At 33.9% G+C, this 11,785-nt stretch overlaps 1 protein-coding gene and 1 non-coding gene across 4 annotated transcripts in view; both read right to left on the bottom strand.

Annotated features, from left to right (window-relative positions):
* Lrch2 (leucine rich repeats and calponin homology domain containing 2) overlaps nucleotides 1–11,785 on the bottom strand; it is a 118,376-nt gene that overhangs the window by 13,370 nt on the left and 93,221 nt on the right. For 2 of the 3 annotated variants that reach the window (XM_026789959.1, XM_005368508.3), the window contains 4 exons: nucleotides 4,578–4,635; nucleotides 3,715–3,827; nucleotides 3,404–3,541; nucleotides 3,171–3,248 (listed from right to left, as the gene is read on the bottom strand). In XM_026789959.1, the coding sequence (XP_026645760.1) occupies nucleotides 3,171–3,248; nucleotides 3,404–3,541; nucleotides 3,715–3,827; nucleotides 4,578–4,635 (387 nt within the window). Of the gene's footprint in view, nucleotides 1–3,170; nucleotides 3,249–3,403; nucleotides 3,542–3,714; nucleotides 3,828–4,577; nucleotides 4,636–7,555; nucleotides 7,607–11,785 lie in introns of all 3 variants that reach the window. The other variant, XM_005368507.3, reaches the window with a different exon arrangement.
* On the bottom strand, nucleotides 7,077–7,205 carry LOC113458497. The gene has a single exon (XR_003378869.1). It is a non-coding gene; the product is annotated as a small nucleolar RNA SNORA35 (small nucleolar RNA).

Raw genomic sequence — 11,785 nt, 5'->3', positions numbered from 1 at the left:
AAAAAAAATGTTCAAACTGAAAACATTACACTTAGGTTATAAAACTATATCCTACTTGTAGACAGAAGTGAGTTTGGCAAGATTGAAGAGTAAAAGGTCCGGTGTATCTCCAAATAAGAGTAATAAAAATCTGAAAAGTTTTCAAATTAAGATAATAATTGCATTATAGCAGAATATAATGCCAGACTTAATTTAACCAAAGAGGCATTGTCCTCACATGATGAAAACTATAATGCACTGTTTATATTCATTTTAGAATGAAAAGACATCTCAGGTTCCTGGACCAATAAGAATTTTAGAGAAAACAGCATAATCTACAGAAAAAAATCTAAGGTGGCCATTTTGCAGAACTTGGCAAACTAATGCTAACATTGATATACTCATACAGAAATGCAAAAGAATCACTACAGCCAAAATAACCTTAAAATCGAATAAAACATGAGCATCCAAATTGTCTTTCAAATGTCTCAACAGGCTATAGTCACACAGGGTGCTGCTGCCATAAAGAAATCAGTGTGGAATACGTGAAGCATAAAACTAAAGCCTTCCATTTATGAATGACAGATTTGTGACAAGAGAGTCAAGACAATTCAGTGGAGAAATATCAGCCTTAGCAACAACTTGTGCTGGGAAAAGTAGATACTGATACCCAGGAGAATAAACTTGTAACCCTATCACACATCAAACACAAAACTGACATTCAAAATGAAGTATACACCTAAATAACACTGAAGAACTTTTCTGAAAACATATAGATATAGATATAAATAAATACTTACGCCCTTGTATTAGGCAGTCCTTTTTTAGATATAACATGAAAGCTATAGGGAACAAAAAGTGTGGTTGGGGACTATACTTCATCAACCCCCACCCCCTTTTGATTTTTCAAGACAGGGTTTCTCTGTGTAACAGGTCTGACTTTTCTGGATTTCACTGTATAGACTGTATTCAACCTCAAACTAACACAGATTCTCCTACTTCTGCCTCCTGAGTGCTGGGATTAAAAGTGTGTACCACCATGAACTGGCCAGAATATTTTTTAAAGTATAAAGCATCAAATTTTATACTTTTATTTATGTGTATCTTATTATATATTGGTATTATCCCAATAGAGATTTTAAAAATCAGAAAATGTTCTAGAGCAAGCAAATAATAAAACAATAACACACCATTGGTGCTAAGTTCAGGATAATACACATCAAACATAAATATAAAACTCCCAAAAACAAAAATGGTAAAAATGATGTGTGGGAGGAGGGGAAGGGAAATGGGAAACGGGAGGAGGCGGGAATTTTTTTTTCAACAACTAAAAAAAAAATAAACAAAAAAACCCCCAAAATGGTAAAAATAAGAACATGTAATATCATATAATAACAGCTGGGATAAAACATCCTCAATTTTCAATTCAGTAAGAAATTATAAGCACACAAAAATAAACTTTAAGAAGTAAAATTTTCAGGCACCATTTATAAATCACAGATAATAAAAGGACAGCAAGTAGTTAACAAAGTACACATGAATTCACTGCTTCTTTTAAACAAAATAAATGGTGTCTATTCAGTTGAGGACATGGGCTAAAGTCGGATTTGAGGGTCAGTTAATAATGTTACCTTTTGAAAGAGAGTTTAACACAAAGTAATTGTCGTCTAAAATATCATTTTTCTCAGTAGCCACATTAAGATTAGGTTCCTGAAGTCTTCAAAATAGGCAACATTTATTATCCATATTAATCTATTGACAGTACTGATTTGATTTTGTAATACTGTAATTATTATGTAAAATGCAATCCAATTTATACTCATTTGAAAGTTTGTTTATTATAAGATATTATATATAATACAAGTGTTGTGGGATTTAAATCCATTTAGCCAATGACTTTTGGGGCAGCAAGTCCAAGGTCTTGTCTGCCTATATAACATGAAAAATTATAAGCTGAGGGAAATGGTCTCTTGCTCTCTCACTCACTTGGGTGGTAGAAGCAAAGCAGGCAGCCCCTGGGCAAATGACTGGATGAAGGAAACAGGATTAGCAATGACATATAACCAGTTCTGTATCAGTGAGTGCCTACCCCTACTTTATACCTAAATTCTTGAGAACCATTAACAGACTCCTGTGGATTCACACTACAACTAAGATTTATATTTGTTATATGTTTTTATTTTTTAGTGATTTACTTATTGTAATTTTATGTGCATTTTTGTGTTCCCTTCATGTGTGTCTATGGGAGGGTGTCAGCATCTCTGGAACTGGAGGTCCAGTTGTCTGCTGTCCTGTAGGTGCGGGGAATTAAACCTGGGTCTACTGGAAGAATAGCTACTGCTCTTAAGCACCGAGCCATCTCTCCAGCCCTGAACCAAGATTTTTTTCAATTTGGCAGTCTCATTGTTCTAATATAGTTATACTAATGTAAACTTTCTTTTTTTAAATTTTATTACTTTAAAAAAGTATCAATCCAAAATCCCACTTCCTCCTCTCCTCCCACTCTCTCCCACACCCTCCACACATGCTTCACCCAACCCCTCAAATCTTGAGAGAGGCTAAGGCACCCTGCCCTGCAGAAAGTCCAAGGCCTTCCCCACTACATCAATGTTGAGCAAGGTATACATCCAAAAAGAATAGGATCCCAAAAAGTCAGTACATGCACTAGAGATAAATCCCAAGGCCATTGTCATTGGCCCCTCAGTTTGTCTCAACTGTCAACTACATCCACATTCAATTCAGAATCGACTCATGAAATTACAAGAGAGAACTAGAGTAATTATAATTAGTTAAGTGGTAGATTGTGTGCCTAGCATGTAAGCGGCTTTGGGTTCAATCTCCAGCATGAAAATAAACAACAACAAAGGTGTCAAAGAAAGAAATAAACAACAACACAATGGTGTCACCATCAAATTTCAGTTCTCATTATTACATTCTGTTTACTCAGTGGTATCTACAATCCACGGACTTTGTTCACAAAGGCTTTATAAAGGACTTTTTGAAGTGTTTAAAAAGCACTTACTAGATAAATGCTACAGTTACATGAAGGAACATAGGAGAGGAACAGAGAGAAGAAACTCAAATTTGTGCTCACAAAGAATGACTCATCCCTCTCTATGAAGATGCTTCTACTGATTCTACTTTCCACACAATAGATTAATAACTAAGTGATGATGTTGTCAGATAATTACCTGGGAAACACCCAACTTTTTGCAAGCATCAAGAAAATTTTCTACATTTCTTCGACATTTCGCCATGCTCAGCTTGGGCTATAAAGAAAGAAGAGAAAGACAAATGTTTCTAGTATGTATATGCCGAACAATTTGATAATGAAAACTGTATTGCTTAATTGCAATAGTTAAGGACATTTTTTTAAACCTTGTGCTCTCCTTGGGAGAAAGAGTAATCTTTTAACACTACTTACCACTGCTGGTGATGGTACATGAATACTAGCTACAGAGCGTGGCCTTATGTGATTGGCCAAGTGGCAAAGAACAACCCCATCCATCAGTGCAGCTCCTATGTCATCAGGCAGAATTACTTTTAATCTGGACTCAAGGTTCTATAAAGACATGAGGATAAATTTTCAGGTCATGTCAAAACGTATGGCATGCATTCATATTACCAATTATATGATCAAAATTTGAAAGAAAATTAGGAAACAAAATTATTACATGAATTTGTGAAATGAAATCTATTTCTGTAAAGCAGCTGTGCAAGGTCAACGTGACTTACATTGCGAAGCTGCCGTATCTGTTCACGCTCTTCCCGTAAATGCTCCATCTTTCTTCTCATTGTAAACCCTGGATCTGCTGCCCCATATTCTTGCCGAGATGCACGACTAAAGGCTGTATAGAAAGAGAAATTCCCTAACTTTTTACAAAAAAAGAACAGCCATCCATGGAGAAAGATGTATGATAAAAATATCAGTAGATAATTATGGAAAATATTTTTAATAATTCATTACAAATATTTTAATTACATGTAAATGATCATTAGTTGCATGGATGAAAAGCAACAGGCAATTCAAGTGCAATGATTTCCAGCACTTACGTATGTTCTTATTTAATTATATATTGTGACAAACTTATGACCCAGGTTAAAAGTGATGATACAACATATGACAGTTTTCTAGCTTTAAAGAAAAAAGGAAATTATTCTGGAAGGTCAAGGTAGTTATTCACTACTAAGACTATAATTCAATACCTTGCCAAGTAAAATGGATCCATTTTCTTTGGGGCATGCCAAATGCAAAAAGATCCCTGTTTTAAACCAAAATACAATAGAATGCTATAATTTCAAACATTTGTGTGCTGGCAGAGGACTCATTCTAATCGCAATCACAGCAGGGGAGAAATAAAACTGCAGGATACCTAAGGCAATAAGCTGAGGTTACAGGAGGTTGAAGGTAACGGGAAAGACAGAAATGGTGTTGGGAATTGCAAAAATAAATATGATCAAAAGAAAATTGCTTCTAGAAGAGAGGAAAGGATCATTGTATACATAAAATTATGTATTCTAAGTCATTTAAGCTGGGAAACTCTATAATGAACAAAGAAGACACCAAATTTTATTTGAGGACTATACTATATATTTACCTGATCTAGGCTTCAAGCCAAAGGGACCATGTGAAAAGCCATCAGACCTGTCGTATTCCTAAAAGAAAAAAAAAGCAAAACCCTTGCTGTTCCAAAATTATCAAGGCACCTTTTCATACCTGTTTCAATTTTGAGAAATCTTTATTTCCAATGTTTTCTTAAATAGTGAAACTCAACCTAGATTTCAATTCAAGTTGATATATTTCACGGTTTAGAAGTCAATAAATATTCCTCATTTACCTGGGAATACAACTTTAAATCTTTATTTCACTTTTAAAAAGTAAATTATGATGTGAAAACAAAATAAAAAGTAAATTATGTATGTTCACATGTGTGTGTGTATGTGTGTGTGTGTGTGTGTGTGTGTGTGTGTTTGTGTGTGTGTGTGTGTGTGTGTGTGTGTGTATGAGAGAGAGTGAGAAGGGGGGAAGATGGAAGTAAGAGAACAACTTGGGGGAGTAACTTCTTCAATCATATCGGTCCTTGTGATCAAACTGAGTTGGTAAGGCTTGGTGGCAAAAGCCTTTACCAAGAGAAGTATCTTACCAGCACATAATATTTTCTGATACCATGAAAAAAAAAAGGAAAATAATTAACAAGGTATGATAGATTTTTTAAAAAGAAGAATTAAGTGAAGGTTTTTAAAATAATGAAGAACAAATCAATTAAAAGACAGATCAACATGGACTCTGTATGTACTACTGACTTGATACTTAGTGGAAAATTTGAGGCCAATCCACAATTACAGGAGTTTTAGAATAATAGATGAGAGCAAATCATTATCTCTTCCATCTGAACACACATTATTTTAAAGTGTTTCTGCAAGTCATGGTGAGCTATGGAAAGATACATATAACATTAAAGAAATTCCCGATTGGTGCAAAAAGCTTAAAGTATGGTGTAGGAGGTCCTTCTGTCTATGTGTTGCTTTCATTGGTTAATAAAGAAACTGCTTTGGGCATATAGCAGAGATGTACAAGAAGAGAGATGGGTAGAGAAAAACTAAAGGGGATGCAGGAAGAATATAGAGTCAAGGAGATGCCATGGATCCACTGTTAGAGGTAGACATGCTGAAAATTTGCTGGTAGGCCACAACCTCATGATGATATACAGATTAATAGAAATGGGTTAAATTAATATGTAAGAGTTAGCCAATAAGAAGTTAGAACTAATGGGCCAAACAGTGATTTCATTAATACAGTTTCTGTGTGATTATTTCAGGGCTAAGATAGCTGGGCAGCTAGGATGAACAAGCGGGCCCTCCTCCTCCTACAAAAGTATATTTGAGTAAACATTTCATTTAATGTGATTAAGTCCATATGCTTCAAATGGATTTAAATGAAGTAACTAAAAGGGTTTTATAAATTTTATAATTTATAAAAACATATAAATAAAATGCAGTTGTGGCAGCACCTTATGACTCTGGGTGACAACTGCCGGAAACTGTTAGGGCAAAAGTTTTAGTGATTTCTCTGCCACTTACTGTCTAGGCTTTTGGGGAAAGCTACTGGATTTTTCAGCTACAAAACAATAAAGGCACATTAAAATGGGACTCTATTTATGCTGAAACAAAACAGAGAGACTCTGTTAATGTGGTACACTAACAGGTTTTACCATTTTCTTCTCACATGAAACTGTGGCAGTAAGAATTCTGTACAGTGTCTAAATGTTCTCTAGATGTGCTAGGCAGCTCAATGTGAATGTGAGTGGAGCTAGGAAAACACGTTCAGCATCCCTCCCATATACATCCTATGTTTGGTCTTCTTTATTTTGTTGAAATTGTTATAAATTACTGAACAAAATTCCAAATAAAAACAAAGCTCATAAAAGCAGTAGAACTTACCTGAGAAAAATAGACATTAGTACACTTCTTGGTAGAAATAGGCCATAACATCACACAAAGCAGCAATGCAAACCAAGTGGTAGTCATGTCTATCCTTACAGTTGTTATAACTTACAAAGAAAGGATTTAAAAAGCATTCAACTATGACTAATTTCAGGATACCGTAATTAAAATTGTTTTCTAACACAATATATATTACTTTGTTTTCCATATAATTTAGTAATATTTTTATTAATCTTGTGCTCATGGTCATAGAAAAGTTTTATAATACAAATCACACAAAGTAATATAGAAAAAAATCACAGTTTTCTAAAAAAAAAATCTATGTACATGTAATGATATAAATCTATATAATCAAGTTTATGCAATAAATTTAGGTCAATCAAAAATTTTAAGATGTGAATTCTCCAAATGAATTATTGTTTTCCTACTAATAAAAATGGACTTCAGAATACTAAATAATTTAATAAATAAATAAAGTGATTTAAACTAAATGAGATAATATTTAAAATATTTAAAGTTCTTGTGGTAAAGCAACAAGATTAAGTTACATGAACTCATCATTCAAACAACCATAGTATTTAAACAAAATTTTAGAAATTATGACTTTCATATAACAGCTCTCCCATTATTCTTTAGATCTAAGATGCCAGGAAACGTGTGACCTTCTGTCGATAGGAACAACCCACTACAGGATTGTTTCTCGTGGAAAAAGGACATTTCTCTTGCATTGCTTTCAGACCTTATTAGTTACAAGGAAAACCAAAGGCCATTGCACAATGCTTAATGCATTTTCAAAATTAAAATTCCAAAGCTATTGTTAAAATCCAACACTTATTTTTAATATAGAGGATAAGAAGGCATACATCTCATAAATTGACTTACATTCAGTGATGTAGATATATGTTCTACAGAAAACCACAACTTAGTGAAATTTACTAGGGATATTCATACACAGGAATAGTATTCAAAATTTTTTTTACAGATGAATCTTGTACATAGTAATCAACTACTGATTTCAAAAAGAAGTAAATAAATGACTTTGTATAAAAAAAAGATGAAGTTTTAGAAAGGAGGTAAGAAAAAACTCTTTATAAAACACAGAAAAGATACAAAGCATTAAAACAACTTGTACCTCGGATGATACTGGAGACTGTGGTGACATATGAGCATTATCACTCTCTTGCTAAAATATAAAAATAAAAACATGAAAGATGAAATTAAAATACACAATGGTGATTTAAACATACAAAAGGACAATGGAAAATTGTTTTGATCAACTGTCAAAAGAGGAATTGACAATGTACAGTATGGCATCTTGCTACTTAAATGTTCTTGATGAACGACAGTACAGACATTGCTGGGAAATTTTAGACATAAATGATCCCTGGCTACAAGTAACAATGAATCAGATTCTATATAAGAGCCTCTAATGATATATAAGAATTTTAAAGACTCAAAAATACAATCAAGACATAATATGTAAGATGTATTACCCCTTCAGACACAGCAATGAAGCCTGGCAAGAGATCATCACGGTAAATAAGAAACTAACTGGAAGATTACGCATATTAGTGTAAGTAGAGAAATATTTATGAATTTAATGGAATAATATCAATAAATGGTTTGTCGTTTAGGAATGAATTAATGACAACCAAATCAAAATATCTTGACATTTAACCTGAAAAATGAATACCACATTAAGCATGCATTCAACTGACAAGTGATTATTTCTCAGATACTATTCTAGAGACTAAGAACGAGGAAATTTTTGTTATCCTGTTTTTTTTGTTTGTTTTTCCATATGAAATTGAGTATTATTCTTTCAAGGTCTATATAGAATTGTGCTGGGCATTGCATTGAATCTGTAGACTGCTTTGGGTAAGACTGCTATTTTTTTTTTTTTTGCTATTTTTATTGTGTTGATCCTACCTATCCAAGATCATGGAAGTTCTTTCCTCTTTCTGATATCTTCTTCAGTTTCTTTCTTTAGAGACTTAAAGCTTTTGTCATACATGTCTTCCACTTGTTTCGTTAGAGTTGCACCAAGATATTTTATGTTACTTGTAGCTATTGTGAAGGGTGATGTTTTACCACTTTCTTTCTCAACCCATTTATCATCTGTATATAGGTGGGGTACTAATTTATTTTAGTTAATCTTGTATCCTGCTACATTACTGAAGGTGGTTATCAGTTGTAAAAGTTCCCTAGTATAATTTTTGGGTCACTTATGTAAACTACCATAACTTCTGCAAATAGTGAAAGTTTGACTTCTTACTTTCCAATTTGTATCCCCACGATCTCATTTTGTTGTCTTATGGCTCTATCTAGAACTTCTAGTACTATATTGAATAGATATAGAGTAGACAGCCTGTCTTGTTCCTGATTTTAGTGGAATCACTTTGAATTTCTCTCCATTTGGTTTGATGTTGACTGTTGGCTTGCTGTATATTGCCTCTATTATGCTTAGGTATGTTCCTTGTATCCCTTACCTTTATCAAGAAGGGATGTTGTATTTTGTCAAAGGCTTTTTTTCATATCCAATGAGATGACCATGTGGCTTTTTCCTTTCAGTTTGTTTATATTGTGTATTTTCACATTTGAACCATTCCTGCATCTCTGGGATGAAGGTAACTTGATTATGGTAGATGATTTTTTCTGATGTTTTCTTGGATTGGATTTGCCAGTATTTTACTGAGAATTTTTACATTAATGTTCATGAGGGATATTGGTCTGTAATTCTCTTTTTCAGCTGCATCTTTGTGTGGTTTGGGTACCAGGGTAACTATCACCTCGAAAAAAGAGTTTGACAGTGTTCCTTCTGTTTCTATTGCATGGAACAACTTGAAGAGTATTGGTATTAGCTATTCTTTGAAATTCTGGTAGAATTCTGCACTGAAACCCTCTGGCGCTTGGGTTATTTGGTTGGGAGACTTTTGATGACTACTTCTTTTTCCCTAGGTGTTCTAGGTCTATTTTAAAGTGTTTATCTATTCTTGTTTTAATTTTGGTATATAGCACAGAGAAATTTTTCCATTTTCTTTAAAATTTTCCAATTTTGTGGAGTATAGATTTTCCAAGTATGACCTAATGATTCTCTGAATTTCCTCAGTGCCTGTTGCTATGTCCCCTTTTCATTTCTGATTTTGTTGATTTGCATATACTCTCTGCCTTTTGGTTAGTTTTCATAAGGGTTTGTCTATCATGTTGAGTTGGCTCATTGATTCTTTGTTTCTAATTTACTGATTTCAGCCCTCAATTTGATTGTTTCCTGGCATCTACTCGACCTGGGTGACTATGGTTCTTTTTGTTCAAGAGTTTTTAGGTGTGCTGTTAAGTCGTTAATGTGAGATTTCTCCAAGTTCTTTATGTAGGCACTTAGTGCTATGAAATTTCCTCCTAGCACTGCTTTCAAAGTGCTGTATAAGTCTGGGTATTTTGTGTACTCATTTTCATTAAAGTCTAAGAAGTATTTAATTTCTTTCTTTATTTCTTCCTTGACCCAGGTGTGATTCAGTTAAGCATTGTTCAATTTCTATGAGTTTATGGGTTTTCTGCAATTAGAGTTGTTGTTGAATTCTAACTTTAATCCATGGTGATCTGATAATATACAAGGGGTTATTCCTTTTTTTAAATATCTATTGAAGTTTGCTTTGTTACCAAGTATGTGATCAATTTTTGAGAAGGTTCCATGAGGTGCTGAAAAGACGGTATATTCTTTTGTGATGGGTGGAATGTTCTATAGATATCTGTTAAAATCATTTGAGTAATAACTTCAGTTAGTTTCTTTATTTCTCTGTTAAGTTTCTGTCTGGTTGTCCTGTCCAGTGGTGAGAGTGGGGTGAGAAATGTACAAGAAAGGAACTTCCAAAGATATCCTTGTCCCTGATTTCAAGCTTTACTGTAAAGCTCTATCAATGAAAACAGCTTGGTACTGGCACAGAAACAGACAGGTGGACCAATAGAATAGAATCGAATCAAAGATGCAGATATCAATCCACATGCCCATGAATTTCTGACAAAGAAGCTAAAATTATGCAATAGAAAAAAAAAGAAAGCATTTTCAACAAATGGTGTTGGCATGACTGGATTTCAACATATAGAAGAATGCAAATAAGTCTTTAATTTTCTTTTATTTCTTCCTTGACCCATTGATGATTCAGGTAGAAGAGAAAGTGGGAAGTATACTTGAACGCATTGGCACAGGAGACCACTTCCTAAATATAACCTCAGTAGCACGGACACTAAGAGAAACAATTAATAAACGGGACCTCCTGAAACTGAGAAGCTTCTGTAAAGCAAAGGACATGATCACCAAGACAAAACTGCAGCCTACAGAATGAGAAAAGATCTTCACCAACCCCACATCAGGCAGAGAGCTGACCTCCAACATATACAAAGAACTCAAGGAATTGGTCATCAAAAGAACAAATAATCCAATAAAAATGGGTTACAGAACACTAAACAGAGAACTCTCAATAGAGGAATCTAAAATGGCTGAAAGACACATAAGGAAATGCTCAGAATCATTAGCCATCAGATAAATGCAAATCAAAACAATTCTGAGATTCCATCTTCACCTGTAAAAATGGTCAAGATCAAAAACATTGATGAGAACTTATGCTAGAGAGAATGTGAGGTAAGGGAAAATTCCTCCATTGATGGCAGTAATGCAAACTGGTACAGGGACTTTGGATATAAGTATGGTATTTTCTCAAAAAATTAGGAAACAACCTACCTCAAGACCCAGCAATACCACTTTTGGGTATATACCTAAAGAATGCTCAATTTTACCATAATGACATGTGCTCAACTATGTTCGTAGCAGCATTGTTTGTCATAGCCAGAACCTGGAAAGAACCTAAATGCCCCTCTATCAAAGAATGGATAAGGAAAATGTGATATATTTACGGAAACAGCAGGAAAAATAATGTCATCTTGAAATTTGCGGGTATATGTATAGATCTAGAAAACATCATATTGAGTGAGGTAATCCAGAACCAGAAAGACAAATATCATATGTACTCACTCATAAGTGGCTTTTAGATATAAAACAAAGAAAAACCAGCCTACGATTTACAATCCTAGAGAACCTGGACAACAGTGAGGACCCTAAGAGAGGCATATATAGATGTAATTGACATGGGAAGTACAAAAAAAAAAAAACAAGATCTCCTGAGTAAATTGGGAGCATGAGAACAATGGGAAAGGGTAGAAGGAGAGGGGAGAGAAGGGAAGGGACTGGAGAATAATATATACCTCAATAAAAACAATAAAAAATAAAGAATGCAAAGATCCATATCTATTCCATGCATAAAACTCAAGTTAAAATGGATCAAATACCTTAATATAAATCCAGCAACAC

Source organism: Microtus ochrogaster, unplaced genomic scaffold (assembly GCF_000317375.1).
Source record: "Microtus ochrogaster isolate Prairie Vole_2 unplaced genomic scaffold, MicOch1.0 UNK34, whole genome shotgun sequence".
Lineage (NCBI taxonomy): Eukaryota > Metazoa > Chordata > Mammalia > Rodentia > Cricetidae > Microtus > Microtus ochrogaster.
Note: the sequence above shows the minus strand (reverse complement) of the source record. Positions and strands in the feature narration are given on the sequence as shown.